This window comes from Bemisia tabaci, chromosome 8 (genome assembly GCF_918797505.1).
Source record: "Bemisia tabaci chromosome 8, PGI_BMITA_v3".
Classification (NCBI taxonomy): Eukaryota; Metazoa; Arthropoda; class Insecta; order Hemiptera; family Aleyrodidae; genus Bemisia; species Bemisia tabaci.
The window spans coordinates 17502922-17522283 of NC_092800.1; the positions used below are offsets into that span (position 1 = coordinate 17502922).

Consider the following 19362-nt stretch of genomic DNA (forward strand, 5'->3'; position numbering starts at 1 on the left):
CGGTGCTGAGAACCACGTTGCCAATTTGAGCCGCTATTTCGGGTTTTCGCGGGATTTTCCGGCAGTTTTCACGACGGCGCGGCGGCCATGCAACACGGTTGCACGCCCACAAAGTAAACACCTAAACAAACCCTGGAACCGAGGATGATGCAATCGAGGTCCACAGAAGCGTCGAACTCGACTGGTCGGTTTAAATCACGCTCAACTGAGTCATCGGTGGATGCGTTGATGTCAACGATCCTCGCAGTGTTGCCAGTTTTGCAGCGATGGAGCTATTTTGAGTTGCAGAATTTTCTTCGCATAGAGAGGAAAAATCACGACTGTTTTAAAGAATTGCCGTTGAGTAGTTTTCCGTTTAAAAAATAAAGTATGAAAGGAAGTCTGCGACGTCGCAAACCGAGTTAAGTGATTGCCGACTTACACCGTCGATATATATTCATTTGATTTCCCGATCGGTTTAAGGGGAAATTTTCTCCGGGCGCTCTTTCATCATGACGTCATACTGGAACGGACCACCTATAACCTTTATTTGAGGAAACGCGGTGTCATGCAGGTGAGACGTCTCGCAAGAACCCGCGACACCGATTAACCTTAATGAGATGAAGTCACCGGGGTCTCCAATTTCAGGACTGCAGAAAGATGACACGACTATAATAAGAAATCGCGAGCACGTGCTCAGAACAACTGCATTGAAAACTTCTCGCGGAGCAGTGTTTTGATTTTCATCCATGATTCTTCAGCTGCAGGGTTCAATCGCCGAACGGTTGCCAGTTCTCTCGGCACTACACGGACAAGAGACCCTACACTAGTATCTTGGCCATGGTGCAATGGAGATGTTGAATGTGTGAGGAATTTGCGATTTGGCTGTTGATTCGTAGGTAAAAGTTCGCGAGAAACACGATGGTGCTACTGGTTTTATCTGAAATCAACTCCCAAGCTCAAAAAAAGCTCTCAAAGTGAGGCCAAAATGGAGGGGATATCCCACCCTACCCGAGAGTCCACCTCTACATCAAGACATTCTCTCCATGCAAAGATAGGGAGCAAATACATTGACAGGGTTGCCACTTTATTTGGGGACTCCAAAACTGAAAACACGGCAACCCCGCTAATGTATTTGCGCCCTATCTTTGCATGGAGAGTTTGTTTTGATGTAGAGGTGGACTCTCAGGGTAGGGTGGGATATCCCCTCCATATTGACCTCAACTTGAGAGCTTTCCTTGAGCTTGGGAGTTGATTTCAGAAAAAACCAGTTGCACCATTGTGTTTCTCGCGAACCTTTACGTATGAAACAACAGTCAAATCACAAGTTCCTCACACATGCAACATCTCCATCGTTGAATCCCCGAAAGTAAAAGCTTCCACCTGTTGCCAAGAGGCCAGTGGAGAATCTATCTCGCTGTCACTTAACTAGTTGCCGGCTCAGAAAATCAGTGTTCTTCTATTTTGAACCCTCGACGTGCACTCATCAGTCCGGAATCAGGTAGAAATTAGCATGCCCAGATCCGGGGCCTTTCCTTTTATTAATCGTACGAATGTAATCGAGCGGTGACCACTGGTTATTCGCAAAGACCGAAGGCCGACGCGACTCGGTGGAGGGTAGCGATTTTTGCAAAGAGGTAATAAAACCGTCAGTCACCAGCAAACACAACCTTCCGCAAACAACCGCGCCAGTGCAAGTTTTGGCGCCTAGGACTATTTGTAACAATAAGGTTCTCTCACTTATTTTCCTGTCGGACGCTTTGAGTCCGAAGCAGAGTGTGAATTTCATTGTCGCTCCAGTCTTTCGGTCGACGCGGCTTGTTTCTGATCAAGGCGCTCTCTTGGGGGCTGGTTTGCCGTCGGACTCTGGCGCCGCGATGGTTTAATTAGAGGCAAGATTCAGATATCGTTCTTTTGTTCGCTGAGTCCTGCATTTACGGTGATCGCTATTATTTAAGCCGAAGACGGTGAAGGAGATAACAGAAGGAATGGAAGGCTTTGCGCTTAGGTGTCGTAAAATATGTTGTTGTTTGATAGAGGTCTTTTTTACTGCCGACAGCATAGGGTCCGAAGCGGTCTAAAGTAATTTGAAAATATAATGGGATACATGAAAAAGCACATAGAAAAAAGTCCTAAAGAAATGATCACCCTTGCAACCGTTCCGGTTTTTTGTCCTTCTCTCTTTCGTTTTTAAACTAATGTTATCGGAGGTCAGACTTTATCGGATGCATCAAAAATTGATTTTGGGAATTGCATCTAAATCAAATATAGACTAGCCACGAATCGATGTATCCCAAATATAAAATCATTTGGCTTTATTGAAAACCTCCCTAACCCCATCGAGAACGCATTTCAGCATCACTCCGTAAAATCGGAGGAGAAATATTCACAAATGTTTCTGAAAATTCGTTGTTTTTCGAAGGAAATCTGGCAATGCCTGTTGGCTTATACGTTCTTCTTCAGCACGGCAGAAGAGGGATCATCTGGGACCAGGTGTGAAATAAGTTACTGGGCGATTAAGTGCGGAATCAGCAACTCAAGGCTACTTCAAAATGTTCTAAATAAATTTTCCGATGATTAGTTGCTCATTGGTCATTTCGCTACCCCCGCCCCCACCCCCTCTAAATGTAAACCAACAGAGAGCGTAATTCAGCATCACTCCGAACCAACCGCTATGGCGCCGTAAATCTGTGTCTCAAACACGATAATGCCAATAATCAACAATATCCAACTCATTTAAGGAATCGGATAAAAATGCCAATCAAGTGATGAGACGAACGGTTGCAACGCAACACTGTTTTGAAAACTTTCGCTCTCGGACCGAGGCGTAGGAGTCGCGGTCCGTCTCCTGTAAAAGTCAACAGAGCGCGCGACAGTAAACAATCCGCCCACGCAATCGGAAAACAATCGGACGTATCTCTGCCGAACGGAACTATGCGCATCCAAACATGAGCCCTGAGACCCACGAAATTATATTCATAACAGGGCTCACGTCATATTGCACATAGTTCGGTTTGGCAGAAAGACGTCCGATTGGTGCGCCTACTGATATCATTCCGATCGCAGTGAGGCTGGGCGAAATCATAACAGAAGTGCGCGTAATCTGCAGGAGCGTTGCGGGGGCGGGGTCACGAGAGTGCAACATGAGATGCATATGCGCGACTTCCAGCGGGTGTAAATATTGTGTTTCCCGGTGGAAACACTCGATGATGCACTCGCACGCTGGATTGCAACTTATCGCGATTTCCTGATTTATGATCCTCCATTGAGTTTCCGATAGCTTCGAAAACCTATAATTGAGGCATTTTACGGTAAAAGGCAGGGCCGGATTTACTTACTTGCCGCCCATGGGCCGCCTGTATTTTGCCGCCCCCTTCTCATTCGTTTTGAAACATCAATAAAAACCATCAAGTGAACGTGCCGGAGGGAAAGAGGCGTATAAGACGCGTTTACTCGTGTTGGTCACATTTTTTGCGAAAGCCCTGTCAACACTACTAGCAAAAGTTCACGGAACTTGGCGCGAAAGTTAAGTTCCGTAAACCTATCTCTGTATGGACAAGGCCCTCCATTTATAAGAGATGAACCAAAAAATTATGAAAGAACAAACATAAATGTGCTTTAATAATTTTAACTTCCGCCGCCGCGCCGCGCTGACCGCACTGTGTTTGACGCAATGCGTGAAGTATTCCTACAGTCTTACATGTGCTGTGCGTTTCGGGCCGACCGCTGCTGCACGCACTGTGTTTGACGCAATGCGTGAAGTATTCATGCAGTCTCGTAGGCGCTATGCGTTTCACGCTGCGCGCTGCTGACCGCAGCGACCGCACCGTCTTTGGCGCAATGCGTGAAGTATTCATGCAGTCTTGTAGGCGCTGATATGTGTTATATGCCGACCGCCGCGCCGAGGGTTTCTCCTTTTCATCTCACGTTCTCGTCATCATTGCTCTCTGCGCCGCGCCGTTCCAGGCCAAATTCCGTGTTCGATTTCTCTCTTAGTCTTAACTCGACTAATTAAAGGTGCTGTCTATTGTATCACATGAGGATGACAAAATGAGAGAAACTCAGGAAATGAGAGATTTTGTCACCTTTTCTTGTTCGTAATTTTCTTTTTCTGAATCCGATTTTTCTTTATAACTACATTTTAAAAAATTGCAAAATTTGCCGCCCCCTAAATTTGCCGCCGTGGGCCGCGGCCTATGCGGCCACCCCCTTAATCCGGCCCTGGTAAAAGGGCGTATGAGACTTCCAATGCTGCGAGATCGCACAATGGACCACTAGACAAGGTACGAATTAAGCATTCCGATGAATGTTTTTCATCAAAATCTCACGTTGAACACGAAACGCGCACTGAAAATCTCTGAAATCAACTCCTAACGAAGATATTTAATGTTTCTTGATGCGTGAATTTAAATCTCCCCCTCATGAAAACTCAATGCTCTACGTGAGTCAAATCGCGCACTGAACGTTACCAAGCTAGTCCCTGCGATATGAAAATCTGGTAATCCCAATCTTGACGCTTTGGCTCAGCTGCAGCATGTTGTTAATAGTTTGAACAACACAGGGTGAGAAATGAATATAGTGCTCGATTGAGAAGCCGGCTGAAACCGTTGTAGTACGCGATTTGACTCACGTAGAGTCTAGAGTATTGCGTTTCTTGTAACAGGGCGATTCAAATTGTCCGTATTTAACTAATATAATGTAAAAACGTTTCTATCTTAATCAGGAGTTGATTTCAGTAATTTTTGATGCAAGAATCGTGTTTTACGTGAAATTTTAGTTCAGAAACATCTAGAGTAACACAATGCTCAGTGATCCATCGCAATTTTCGAGAGGAAATTTGTCAACACTGAAATGTAGTTACGTTCAGGGAACTTACGTACGTTCTGCCGTGCTGAGGAAGAACGCCGTGTGAACATTCGAGAGTTGCCAAATTCACTTCGATTAAATGTTATTGTTTTGAGGACAGTTGTGAATATTTTTCCTTGGAATTTTCAGAATCTTAAGGCGAAACTGCGAACAAAATCATCTGAAAAATTGAGAGGAAAATGTTCCTGAGTTTACCAGAAAATTCGCGTTTAATGGAAGGAAATTTGGCAACGCCCGAAGGTTCATACTGCGTTTTTCCTTAGCACGGCAGCGTAGGGAAACAACAAATACTTCTACCTGTAGGATCAAGAAAATCGAGATTTTGTCCTCTGCCTCATATTCATCATCTTCGGGATCATTTTCGCGAGGCTACTGGAAAATCCTGGACAAAGTGCGGAGACATCCCGTCGTCGACGCGAAGTCTACCGCGGCCGCGGCCCGCGGTTACCTGTTCCGCGGAGTCGCGCAGTCTACCTGGTCCGGTCCAGGTCATTGAGCACGACAGCCGCTCAAGCCCCAATTACCAAGGCTCAAGCACGTAATTGCTGCTACCTGCGCGGCGTGAGAACCGCGCACTCGAAATACAGCGCCACGCATCCATGCAGCCTCCGGATTTCGGGAAAATCCGCGTTTCGGCAAGCCTTTTCTTCCCCCCTCGCCCCGCGACGAATGTGTTGGTTATGACACACGGTTGCCAGACTTCATGTCCCACTGAAAAAAATAGTTCGGTCGTATGTACCAAAGTTCGGTGTTCCATATCATCTCAACTAATTCAGTTCGTGTAACCGAACTTGTGCGGTAAAGTGAACTAAGAAACTAAGTATAGGTATACACGCCGAACATTCGGTTACGCGAACTGTAAGTTCAGTTTGACAAACCGAATATTTGAGATTATTGGGATGAGTCGATTTCTATGGATGCGACTATTTCAGTCTCTAGGAGCTGTTTTTGTCTGGTCAGTTACCATAAGGGCGAATATGACGCCGCCTCACAGAATGTGCTGTTTCAAGCGAGCAACGAAGCGCATTTCGCCTTCATTTTGGAAGGTAGGCAAGAACAGCTCCTAAGAGTTCAAATAGTTGTATCCTCAGAATTTGATCTTCATATACGCTCTGCGCTCCGGCAAGTTTCGGAGCTCTGGAGTCTAGTTTTTGCTTTGCGGCAGAAAAGCCCTAAATCATAATGTGACTAACTACTAACGAGTCACGCATAGCGCTTCTGTGCGCTCCGTGACACCCAACCGCCTCTGATAGCGATCCTGCCAGAGCTCTTCCGAGTCCCACAGATCGCATCTCCTCATTTCGTGTCTTATTCCCTAACGCCCAATTTTGTCTTTTCCCGCCTATCGTGGATTGAGGGTATAAAGCAGGAATCATAATATGAAAATTTGGATAAAAAAGCTCATCTGGAGATTATAACCCGCCGATGATTGGAAAATCATGAAAACTAATCCAGCAGTTCTCGAGACACATTCATGGACCAAAAATTAAAATTTGAGGAGTCAAAAAGCCTTCTGTCAGGATGACTACTTTGCCATTCACTGATGTTTGGGCTAGTCACCTATCATACTTTGTTGTGCCAAGGAAGAACGTCGTATGGACATTCGAGAGTTTCCAAATTTTCCTTGATAAAACATGTATATATTTTAGACGCAATTTAAGCATATTTTTCTTTGAAATATTCAGATATTCCGGATTAAATTGCGTAGGTACAGAATTGTCTGAAAATTTTGGAAAAAAAGCTTCACAATTTTCCCACTAAATTATGTTTTATCGAAGGAAATTGGGCAATATCTGAGCGCTCCTACGGCGTTCTTCCTTAGCACGGCAGTACAGGTGTAATTGGTGGTTTTTAAATAAAAAGACAACACCGCAGCTGGAAGGTGGACAGTGAATTCATTGTCAGCAATAAAAATCAGTGTCGTCGTCCCTGCGCGGCTGATTCGAGGAAGAGTTAAAATCGTTCAGGTGTCGGCTGACCCGAGGCGTTTCGTAACCGCCAAACTGTCTAAGCCTCTCCTCGCAGCCTCTTTTCAGCGACTTTCTCTTTTCCATCTTCGCACTCCGCTCCACGGGAGGACAATACCGAGCAACCGGGCACCGAAGAGTTTTCCATTCTTACCGCGATCACGTGGACATATGTTGCCGTGCCAAGGAAGAACGCCGTATGAGCCTACAAAAGTTGCCACATTTCTCTCTGTAAAAGTTGATTATTCGGAAAATTGGCTCGTATCTTCTCTTGAAATCCTCTCTATTCTAATAAGATCATTTTAAGACGCTCGATGGACGGGGTGAGTAAGGGGATTGAAACCATAGAGTACATAGAGTCGCAATGTAGTGCTCGGAGTTCGGGTCACTTTTTCGATACATGTTCGATCCAAAATGGCGGTGTGGAACACGTGGTGATCCCTATCTTCTTTGTTTACATCGGATGGCCGGGTACCCGTGTATCGTAAACAATCGATTATGTATCGAAAAAGTGACCCGTCGTCACACAGGAGTCTCGGTATTCGGGACCTGGAAAATGCTTGAAAGTGGCGCCAGCTCACCCACTTACATTACGACTCTATGTACTCTATGATTGAAATGGTCGATGGCCTGGAGTCAGGAAGGGGACGTTCAAAGTCCGTTTTTGATTTGCTGTTAGTTGTTGATGAGGTATTTTTTTCTTTTAAATTCTTAATTTACTTCAGGCGGTTTCAATTTGTTTCGTCGTGTTTGAATTCGTACCTTCTCTGGAGCCCGATGTAGTCGGTGTCCCTGAAAATTTTCAGGAAAAATATTTACAACTTACTCTTTACTAAGCGGGAAAATATCCCCAATTACAAAAGTTTAAGACCGTGTATCCGGTGTTTTCCAGGTTTAATACCGTATTTCCGGTGTTTTCCAGGTTTAACACCGTGTTCCCTGCGTTTTCCAGCTTTAGCACCATTTCCCAGTTTCTGCTTCCAAAATGTTAAAAAATACCAAAGATCAATGCCCAATTTAGTGCTTGGAAAACACTCTTGTAGCGGGAGCTCTGAAGTTCTGCTATGACGTAGTCACAGTCTGGTAGCTCTCGAAGCGGTCATTCCTGTAATCTTTCCTCACCGTACTTGCAGGAACGACTCGCTCCTTCAATTCTTTCGCTTACGTCATCGCACCGCCGCCACCCGCGAGGTTGTAAAACTTCATACAAAGTTGGTTTTACTCAACGCTGTCTAAATAAGGAAATATGGGTTTTAATCGTCACCATCTAGAGAGTATGTTGGTACGCATTTGAATAATTAAGACCTCCAACGACTGATTAACGGGGCAACACGATAGTGCTATGCTTTGAGTTATGGCTGCACTCCAGCGATTGTCATATCGTGCCTCAGACGAAGGTCAAAACCGAAATATTGAGGGTTTTCCGTCGAGGTCCGGCATCTGTGTCCCGAAAATGGACCAATCAGCTAGCTCCAATCAGTGATCGCGTCGATTAATTTGTTTTGGGCGTTCGTTTTCTTCTCCCGGTCTCCCGCCTCAACCGCGATCGTGACATGAAGAGGAACATTTGAACGTATTTCTGCCAAACGGAACTATGTGCATTATGACATGAGCCCTGAGCCCATAAGAATATATACATACAGGGCTCACGTCATAATGCATATAGTTCCGTTGACAGAAATGCGTCCATTTGAGGGGCTTGGATAACAAGCCGCATAAGTGCAGTTTTTGAAAAAAAAAGATTGAGATAATAATGGTTTCAAGTAAAATTAGTCTTAATTGCATATTCTGTGAAAAATTCGCTCCCAAATTAGAAATTTTAAGCATCTAAAAGTCAGTTCGAACTTTCTTTCCTTCATAAGGGTCCGTGTAAATTCGAAACACCAAACACGTATTTCTCGAAATAGCAAAAACTGCCCTCATACGCCTTGTCCTCCAAGCCTCTCAATTGTTTTATTATTGTATTCTTAAGGTCGTAACAATCGCAATTAATCGTCAAGGGAGTAAAATTGTAAAGCACGTATTTGACATATTTATTGCATAAATTTACTCATATTTTCAAAAAGACGCTCATTTTTTTACATTCTCGAGCATCTTGGTTTCATATTGGAATCTGACGATTTGCAGCGGTATTTTTCTCGTGTTTTTAGTATTAGAAGTTTGGCTACCTTTTTGGGCCCTAAAGAACTCCATTTTTCGACATGTTCTTACTTTCCCCCTACCCTAAAATACTCTAGTTCCTACACTGAAAAAAAAAAAAGTTACGGACTACATAGACATACCGTCCGTTCCGGGCTCAGAGGCCGAAACCGCCGGGTGTCGGAGCCGTAACTTCCAAAATTCCGGGTGCCGGAGCTGTAACTTCGATTGCCTCGGGTATGCTACGCCCGGAAGTTTCGGCCTCTGAGCCCGGAACGGACGGTATGCTTATACGGCCCATAAGTACGGCTTTCGCGGCCGGAGTTTTATTTTCAGTGTATCAGCATGAATACGTCCTATAGACAATCCTCAATGACGTCACCTCGGTGAACACTCAAGTGAATAATGAATGGAGTAAGGGTCCCGCTCAAAACCCACCGCACTTCTCAGGCTACGTGAGAAGCCGCCACTTCCGACCGTCACCACCGCGGTACCCAAGTCCACCGCGAAGACGTCAGAACGAATCAAGTACGTCATCCAAGCCCCATCGGGGGGGGGGGGGGGGGTGTGCTCCTGTAACAGGTGCCGAGCGCGGGGACCATGACGCAAAGCAAAGGAGAGGCGAAGTCCCGGGCCAGGAGGGCGAGGAGTCGAGGACAGGAGCTCCTGGTAGTAGCGGATCCTGAGGGAGGCTGTACCGAGGGTGGGGAAGGGAAGGGACGCAGGCGTGGGGTGGGTGATCCGAGTCGCAGTGGCAAAGCTCGGTGGACGTCGCAAGCTCCGCTAGAGGGCGCCCGGCGCTGGATGCGCATCCACCTTCGAGGTTGTCGGTGGCCTCGGCGCACACGGGGGTGGATTTGCGTCGGGAGCCGGACAGTGCTGCAGTGCTACGGAGCCGCGTCGGCGTTCCCCACGCGAAAGAACGTAACTATATTTTAATGTTGCTAAATTTCCTCTCGCAAATTGCATATTTAACTAAAGAATCTTGGGCACTTCTGGCTGAAAATTTCACTGATTTTCCTTCGGATTTCATGCGAAAATCAGGAAAATTTTGGACTAAAATTGCACAGGTATATTTTGGTAAAAAATTGAACTGTTTGAGTCCCTTTTGCAGCCTCGGATTCTCTGGATTATTCTTTTGATCACACGGAATTATCAACTAGTCTTTTGACAGAAATTGTGAAATCAGATTCTCAGGGCGTCTATCGTCAATATGAACCAGAAATTATCAGGAAATCCGATGTCATCAGAAAAAATCAGGAAAATTGATCCTGGATCTGGAAATTCCAAGTGGTCAAGCATTTTACAACTGCAAGCAGTTTAGTACAAACGAGAAAAATTTGATTTACTACCTCAAATATGTGTGCTTGTGAAATCAAACGAGTGTCAATTTATTCGCCTCAATAATCAGGAAATGCCATTCAAAAAATCCAAAGAAATCAGAAAAATCCCAATTGAAATTTTAGTACACGGAGAAAAAAAACTCGTGCGTGGGACCCGAAGTTTAGGTCATATGGATCTCTGAAGTTTTCAGATTGAGCATCTGAACACTTTAGGTCTAGCTGCCGAAGTTCGGATCATATATCTGAAACTTCAGTTCTTACATCTGAAGTACTTCAGATGTGAGAACCGAAGTACTTCGGATGTGAGAACCGAAGTACTTCAGATGAAGAAGAACAAAGAACTGAAGTTTCAGATGTGTGATCTGAACCTCGGCAGCTAGACCTAAAGTGTTCAGATGCTCAATCTGAAAACTTCAGAGATCCATATGACCTAAACTTCGGGTCCCACGCACGAGTTTTTTTTTCTCCATGTGAAGTACTTCAGATGTGAGAACCGAAGTTTTTCGGATGTGAGAACCGAAGTTGTTCGGATGTGAAAACCGAAGTACTTCAGATATAAGAACTGAAGTTTCAGATGTGTGATCCAAACCTCAGCAGCTGGACCTATAGTGTTCAGATGCTCAATCCGAAAACTTCAGAGATCCATATGACCCAAACTTTGGGTCCCACGCACGAAGTTTTTTTCTCCGTATGAATGACCCTAGCACCCCTGGCCAGACCCTCCCCAGTTTCACGTTACTTTCTGGGGGAGCGACCAAATTCTACCCTGTGGAGTGCCCAATTCCGCAGTGTCTCGAGGCCGGGAACCGGGTTCCGGGTGCCCATTGTGCGGCGGGCAGGGGCGGGGAGGGGCGTGTACCGGCGGCGCGGGACCAGGGATGAATCATGCCGCGCGCGACGCTCCGGCCAGTGTGTCATGGTGCCTCTGAAAATGAACACGTCTTTCAGCGTACCCGGGATTCCTGGCCCCGGTGCCACGGCCGCCTGCAACAACCACTTCGAGTACTCGTATAAGCTCTGGAGTTTGGCCGGGTTCCTCCCAAGTAAGTCACAGTGAATTCACCCCCCAGCTCCGTGTCCAGTTTCAGTTTCAGACCCTCGACCATCAGTTTTTGTTTCAGTTTATAGTCTCCGCGTCGGACATCCCTGTCGTTTCAGTTTCAGACCCGCGACAATCAGTTTTTATTTCAGTTTATAGCCTCCGCGTCGGACATCCCTGTCGTTTCAGTTTTCGTCCTCCGACGATCAGTCTTTTTATCGCCAGCTTTTCAGTTCATTTGTGCTGATTTTATTTGATTTCCGCGCCGTGCGTATAGTCTCTTTACCGCAATCTGAAGTGACGAAAATCCCTGTCGTTTCAGTTTTAGACCTCCGACGATCAGTCTTTTTACTGCCAGCTTTTCAGTTCATTTGTGCTGATTTTATCTTCTTTCGCGCCGTGCGTATAGTCTCTTTACCGCAATCTAAAGTGACGAAACTGAATTAGTTCCTCACCGCGAGAAGCTCTCTAAAAGATCCCTCTTGATTTCACTGATATTCGTGTAACTTTCCTACGAAACGTTGACGGTTTTTTCTTATTTTTTGTGCTGATTTTCGTCGAAATTTTTGAATTTCATACCGTGAATTCTCAAAAGTAAACGCTGGTGATAACCGAGGGATTTGCCGCGAGAATCTACCTGATTGGACGCTGAATTTAATTTTTGCCAAACCGCTAATCTTTCCGCGTTTTAGTTCTCGTTTGTAGAACAACTCTTTATCGCGCGAGTTTTATCTCCTGCTTCTCCAAATTTTAATTTTGTGCAATTTTTTTCAATTTTTCCGCCCTTTAAACTTGTTTTTAATTGCTTTATATTGAGGCTGCTTCATTTGACTTTTTTAGTTCAATCTTAGTCTTAACGCAACGTAACAGTCATCTGCCAAAGTTTTTCGGTGCTACGCAAATTAGAAGAACGAGCGTTGTTCTTCACGCCTCGGAGCGAATCTTCGAGAGTTCTTTTTCGCGATTTCGAAAGGGTTTCAACTTCTCCTCGCTAAGATGAACGAAGTTCTAGACAAATTTTCGGATGATAACAGGTGCTCTTTGCTCAAGCTGTACGCTAAAATGATGAGTAAGTTGGTCAAGTTTTGTGTGGATCGATCTGTGTGTGCGTTTGATATTTAGAACTACTTTTTTTGCTCCTCGGAAGTCTTTAGGTTTGAATACTCCGATTGCTTTTCCCAAAGGTGTAAAAGAATTTTAAAAGGAAACGTTTGTATTCTCCTTGGTTTATGTAGATCTCTTTAAAGCCCTCCTCTTCTCCTTCTGGTTCTTGGTAACTTTTTCTCAACTTTCGATCCAGTAGCGATTTCGTTTGCCTTGGTTTGTTTTCGATTGAATCGACATGATCTTAGCATTAGTTTTCCTAGATGATGTGGATATCAGGCTATACACGGGAATTCACTTGACCCGAAGTAAGGTTTAAAGTTTTGAGATTTGAATAACCAACTTTGCGCGTGTGTGCGATGAAAATTGCTGCTCTTTTACTTGAATGTGAATGGAATGAATGTTAAGTAGAACGATAACTTTCCTCACAGTTCAGTTGAACGGTTTAGTATGTTGGTCTTCATTTTGATTCGGAAAAGTCCCCTTTTTCTGAATTAGAAAATCTAATCCCTTGAAAATTTTTCCCAATAATTTTCGAAATTTCCAGTGAAGTAGTTTCGCTTACGTTTGAATGAACTTTTCATTTTTGTGGGGTACTCAGAGCGTGCGATTACTTTTATAAACGGATGGAAAAGTATTCACCTCTTCTGCTTTTGAAGTTTGTTTTTTCTATTTCTCAGTTTTTTTTTAAAATTTATTGTTATTTTTATGTTATGTTTTTCCCGTTTTTTCATTTTTGTTTTATCTATTTAATCTTATTCCTATGCAGCATAGGTCTACTATGCTCACAAGCAACATGTTCAACGTTGCTCGGTGGATAATTTTTAAGAGCTCTAGGGTGGTTCTTTATCATTTTAACTTTTATCTTATTTTTTTTTGTCACCGGAAATTTATTATTTTGCGCAAAACAGAAAAATTTCAAAAGAGACCGCCCATACAGTGTTTTTTCTCCGGTTTACGGACAACGAACACTTAATCCGTGCTTCGCACAGTAAGCAATCGCACGCGCTAATATTAGCACGCCTTAAGCAACGGCACTAAATCTCGAGCAAATTTATTATTATGATCTTAAAAGTGACTGTTTTCCCGCAATCACTCATCACCTAATCTAATCCTAATAGAAATCCGTAACACTCAGACGCACTTTCGGAATAGTTTGCCTCCTATTTTTACTTATAGCTTCTCCGAGTTTTAACGCGACAATGAACATCTAACTCAAATACGTGTTGTTCAATTTTATAGACTTTTCGAATATCAACCATGCACGTTTTGAGCAGCAATCCGTGTTCAATATCTCTCGATTTCATCTCATACGATTGCAGTTTTTAAATCAACTGTTCATGCTGTATTAAGTCGGATTAATTTTTACTCCGTCTAATACTGACACAAGAAAACAAAAACTGTGAGTAAATTCGGCTCTACCTGTCCTCACATCCAACTTGTCAGAGAGGAAGTTTGATATGAAATCGTCTCTATTCAACTTTTTGATCGTTTAAAATTTGATAACGTTTCATCTCCTACTTGGACTGGTTCACGCCTTATGAGCAAACCGCCCTAAAAAGAGTTAAACGCTGGATTCTTGTGCATTGAGAATGTTTTTCCGTTTGCTTTTTGTCTTTAAACGGATACCTTTAAAACTTAGGTAAATGTTGAGAAAGTAAAAAGTCGATGGAATATTCATACTCGCTATTGTCTAGGAAAGTATTCGTCCTTATGAAAGTTATCTTTTGTGGCGACAATACTTCGAAATGACGAAGTATAATATATTTGACGCGTTACTCTCAACGAAGATTTCGCCTCTGATTGCTGTTTCATGTCAATCATTTTCCCCTTCTTTAACCGACGGTCTTGTTTCAAAATTATTTTTTTGATAATTGTTCATTTTGGGAATATACACCGGCGCGCAATTTTTCACATTTCCCCTAATGAAACAATAATTTTTGAAGAAAGTTATGAATATTTTACCCTATTTTCATATGCTTTGAATCAAATTAAGAATATAATTCCCTGAAAAATTGGAAGATAAATATCCAACATTTTCTTTGAAAATGTATATCTTATTGGAAGGAATTTGACAACGCCCGAAGGCTTATACGGTGTTTCTACTTAGCGCAGCAGAATAGAAGAATTCAGTTGCTTTACTTTCAGTTTATTTTCATGTAAGAATCTTCATCTTCGTTATGATAATCTTCGGTAGGCGATGAAGATGATGAAGAACAATAAATTTTTAAAGTTTAATGTGGTAAAATTTAAATTTTTTACAGTTTACTGATCTTCATTTATATTTTATTATAATTTCAAATTAATCAAATCTAATAATTAATTGTCAAAATTACAACTAATCCTCTTACTCTACACTGGAAAAAAACCACATTAGATCTAGAGTCCAGACTCGAAAAACATCGTCAAGAAAAAGTTCTCTTGATTCAATCAAAATCTAGCTTAAATCAAGAACCAAGCCTCTTAATTAAAGTGGATTTCGTTTTGATTCAAGCAAAAATCCGATTGAATCAAGAGTATTTTTTCTTGTCAATGTTTTCTAGAGTCTGGACTCTAGATCCAATGTGTTTTTTTCCAGTGTATACTCACGCTCTACTCTTAATTTCCTTCCAAAAATTAAGCGTATTTGAAGCTAAAGGTGAAAAGGTCTAAAATCTCAATGACTATTTGGACCGCCTTAGGCAGAAAGGAACCAAGCCATATCAGCTATTGCCAAATTAAATCGGGCAACTTAATTTTTTACATGAAAACGGTTGTGCTGATTTTTGTGCAAATTTCAGTGAATTTTCGAAGTGAATTTTCAGTGAATTACGAGGAAAATTTCCAAAAATTGTCCAATGAATCCGCACAAGCGTTCTCTTGTGAAAAATTCAATTGCCCAGTTAAATTTCGCATTATCTGATGTGTTCCTGTCTGCCAAACGCGGTCCATTTGTCGCTGAAGGTGAAAATTACTTAAAAACCAGCGACCATTTCATGTGCTTTCTTCCTCTCCCCCTCTCTTTGTTCACTTCAATCGGTGAAAACCCAATCAACGTTTAACGAGAAAGTCCCGACCGTGCGTCCAGGAGCACCCCGCGACCCTTTGTGATCCGCTGAGGTGTTTTAATCCCTGCCGCACGCGATCGCTTTAGAAAGGCAAATCGCCGCGCGGAGTCACCGAGCAGTTGGGGCCCGAACCAAAGCTCGAAAAAGAAAGAAAGAAAAAAAACAAAACAAAAGTCGCGGTGTAAAAAATACGAATGACGAATGTTTTTCGGTAGTTAGCGCTGGCACTACTCCTATTCAGGGCCGCGGCTCGCGCCGGGGTCGTAGGGTGGGTCGCACCCTCTACCCTGCCCCCGGCGGCAGGAATCGCGGATCTGGAAGTGGGGTCGGAGGTGGAGATAGGTGGTTTTGGCGACCCTTGGTGCACTCGCCACCCTTCCGTTGAAACTTGAACGGTGATCGGCGAGCGGTGAGGCTGCCCGATGGAGACCCGACGCACTCTTCAAAATTCACTCGGGCGGCGTTGCGAAATCGCTGTGAAATTCGCTGATTTCGGTAGGGGTTGAAATTCGAATGCTGAGCTTTGAAACCACGATCTTTTTTTGAGGGTATGCATTTTTCATGAGAGCCGAAAAATTTATTAGGCCCGCGTACTCACCGCCGTCCATAGCGAATTCGTCGCGAAAACGTTCGAGATTGTGCATCTCTCTTCCACACTGGATCGCATTTAGATCAAAAAGCACCAGTGGAACAAAGGATTACAGTGTTTAAAAATGTTGCAATGTTGCATCCTCATATTTATCTGTAAATTTCCCAGAATAGCAAATATTTTAATTTTTTTCACCAAGAATTGCTTATTTTATAAGAAAATAATGTGTAAATTTTGATACAGTACATATTTTAAGTATTTTTCAAACAAAAAAGAATTGCACGGTTTTGAAAACACTATAATCGCGCTGTTTTTTTTTATTTGCTAAATGCGATCCACACGAAGTCTCTAGGTACTGCGGAAAATCCTGGTCATAATCGCGCTTCATTTCGGCAGCTTGAATTCTTAGTTGCATCCAAACTCATACTCAAACCATGGAGAATAAATCCTCTTTGGTATTTATGTAAGACAATAGTAAGTGCAAAAACTGCCTTCGCTACAATTATCGCACGCACGCTTTTCAACAACTCAGACCTATTTTTGTCACGAGGAAACGTAAAATTATTCATATACCCGTCAAAAGAAAAGATACTAAATAATGCAAACGAATATTCAGCGGTGCAGAATTTTCCAAGGTTCCACCATTTTAACGCACCCGCCCGCAGGCTCTCCAATTATTCTTCATTGGTTTTCCACAAAATTTCCCACCAGTTTGAAAAAAAGGATGACCTCTTTTTCTGTTTTTAGTTGATTTTCGACTGATGACCCTTCAAAATTTTTTCTCCTTCCACATTTTGGGGTCATTTCCACATTTTCACGTGCCCGGGCGGGTGATAGGACATTTTCTGCACCCCTGCGAATATCGATGAAGTAGTTTTTATCCATTCTGGCAACCGTGTTTTATCGAGTTCGAGTTTAGGGTACAAGTTCGCTTGATCGATATTTATAGTTGCCGGAGCGGGGCCCTTGAAAAATACGGGTCGTTCATGCACGGTTTATTAATTTTATCGTCGAGATCGGCGAAGGGATTTCGTTTAAGTGGAAACGCGGGGCTCTATCATCAAAATCCCTTTCTCCGCGGTGTCTTTGGTTTGTAAGAGTGCGTTTAACTTTCATGCGAGCTTCGAGCTTTTGAATCTGGGAGCTTTGCGCTTTTCTTTCGGTCCGCTGCGGTGAGCTTTGGAAATTGAAATGTCCTTTCATTCACGAACGCAGCTTAGGTGTTATCCGTCGTTTCCAGGACGAAAGGACGCAACTCAATCTCAAGGTTGCAAAATTGACTCGGACAATTCAACTTTTTTGCAGGAATGTACCAGTACAATTTTTGTCCAAAATTTTCCGATTTTTGCATGAGATCAGAAGACGAATCAGTGAACTTTTCAGTTAGAAATTCCCAGAACTCTCCTGGTAAAAATGATATTTCCGAGAGAAAATTTGGCAACATTGGAATATAGTTACGTTCTTTCGTGAGGGGTCGACGAATTGATAGTAGAGATCTCCAAAAAACTAGTGAAAAAGTTTGGAAAATTTCTTCATCCATCACAACTTTTCCATCACTAGCATGTCCTCGTGATCACTCCTTGACATTCTCTTATTTGCAGGTGCAAAAAGTCACAGCCAACTCGTTTCAAAGTAATTTTCCTCCGAATGTTTCGTTTAGAACCTAGCGAGTCGAAAGTGGATCCAAAGCGCCTTCAATTAGGATGGATACAACCCCGCACCTCCGGAGCGTTGATATAGTTGCGTCGCGCGCTGTTTTAATCTTTCTTCGTATTGTTTGATCCTAATGACCGGCGCTGTGTTTTTTTTTTAAATAGTTTTAAATTTGATTGCTTGCCCAACTAGGGTTGAGGTGAAATTAACTTTTAAGTCGTAAATTTTTATGGAGTTCAGTCAACTGTCACACGGTTTTGAAATGCGTCTGCGATCCACATAAAAAATGGACTGCATTTTGCAATTTGGAACTATAAATTCTGGCTCTTCTAGAAAAACAGTTATGTGCACAGGGAAACTAATGGCACATACGTCGTCTTTAAACCGGGCTAGAATTTATAGTTCCAAATAGCAAACTGTAGTCCAAATGTCGTGACTCAATTCAAGGTTTTGCATTTTTCCCTCTGAAAATATGCTACATGATCAATGTAAACTTCCATTTTGTTAGTTCAAGCTCTAGTTGATAGACCACAATCATTCTAAAAATATGAAGAATTAGTGCTCCTCAATATTTATGTATTGCAACATTTTGTCAAAAAATAAAAGAAATAATCTAGTTAAAGTTATGGCGCTTTTGCTCTGGACATCAGTATACATTAGTTCAATCTGTACGACATAAAAGAAGAAAAAGAAAATAATTCACCTTTGTGTTCCTTCCATTGGTCACCGTGTCAGCAATGAGTAATATTGCCGAAAAATCGATTTAGGTCTATCTATCAACTCATTATCAACACGTAATAGTGTTGAAACATCGTAGTTCTCTCTACACCAAGTCAGGTCAATGTTTACAAACTTTCGATCTACTTCGATACTGTTCTATCTAGTGCCGCGCTGGCCAGGTAACGGCCACAGGCCACCGTTCTGACCGACGAGGTGGACTTTTCACTTCGTTGTTTGTTCGGTTGAGGTAATTTGTCGCTCCTCTAATGTAAGGGTGGATCTTCGTTTCTAAGTGAGCCCTGAAAAACATGAAGTTATATGAATGATAGGGCTCAATTAAAAATGGAGATACACCTTTCTGCCTCAGGATCGATGAGTTGTCGGTTAGGCAAATGCAGGTTGTTTGCTTCCGATTATGTTATCGGGTCATCAGTGATGCATGGTCCTCACTGATCTCGGTCGGTGGAAAAGTAGTCGGGCACCGAAGGGTTACGATACTGTACTTGCAAGTGTAAAATGTCTCCAGAAATTATCTGAAACGAAGGTTTTTCTTCCAGTTTCTTTCATTCGTTTGTTTTGACAAATAATTTGATCCGTTTCAGTTTAGTTTCAAATTTCGTGTCGTAGTTTAGTGGTTCTAAAGTGTTTGGATCATTCATAAGTAAGTAATGCCGCCTTGTTCCATGCAAATTCATGTTTTGCCCCGGAAAATTGAAAATTCATTTTTATCGCACAATAAGAATTTTTAGGGCCTCGCACCTTTTTATGTTTATTTATTTATTATTTGTAAGTTTTAAGTTGAAACATAGACGAGAATTTTGTTTGTTTAAAAAAAGTTTATATCGCGCTATTTAAGCACCAAAAAATTCCTTGTTTTTGGCTATCGGGCTTTTTTGGGAACTGAAGAACATGCGTC

The 19362-nt window shown here is 42.7% G+C and overlaps 1 protein-coding gene across 3 annotated transcripts in view; it reads left to right on the plus strand.

Moving 5' to 3' along the window:
* Positions 1 to 19362, plus strand: part of zfh1 (Zn finger homeodomain 1) — a 253000-nt gene that overhangs the window by 194135 nt on the left and 39503 nt on the right. The window contains exon 1 of one of the 3 annotated variants that reach the window (XM_072303442.1): positions 11183 to 11337. The exons of 1 other annotated variant lie outside the window; for it this stretch is intronic. In XM_072303442.1, the coding sequence (XP_072159543.1) occupies positions 11211 to 11337 (127 nt within the window). In that variant the 5' untranslated portion in view covers positions 11183 to 11210. Of the gene's footprint in view, positions 1 to 11182; positions 11338 to 11371; positions 12403 to 19362 lie in introns of those variants that run through there. One more of the 3 variants, XM_072303443.1, reaches the window with a different exon arrangement.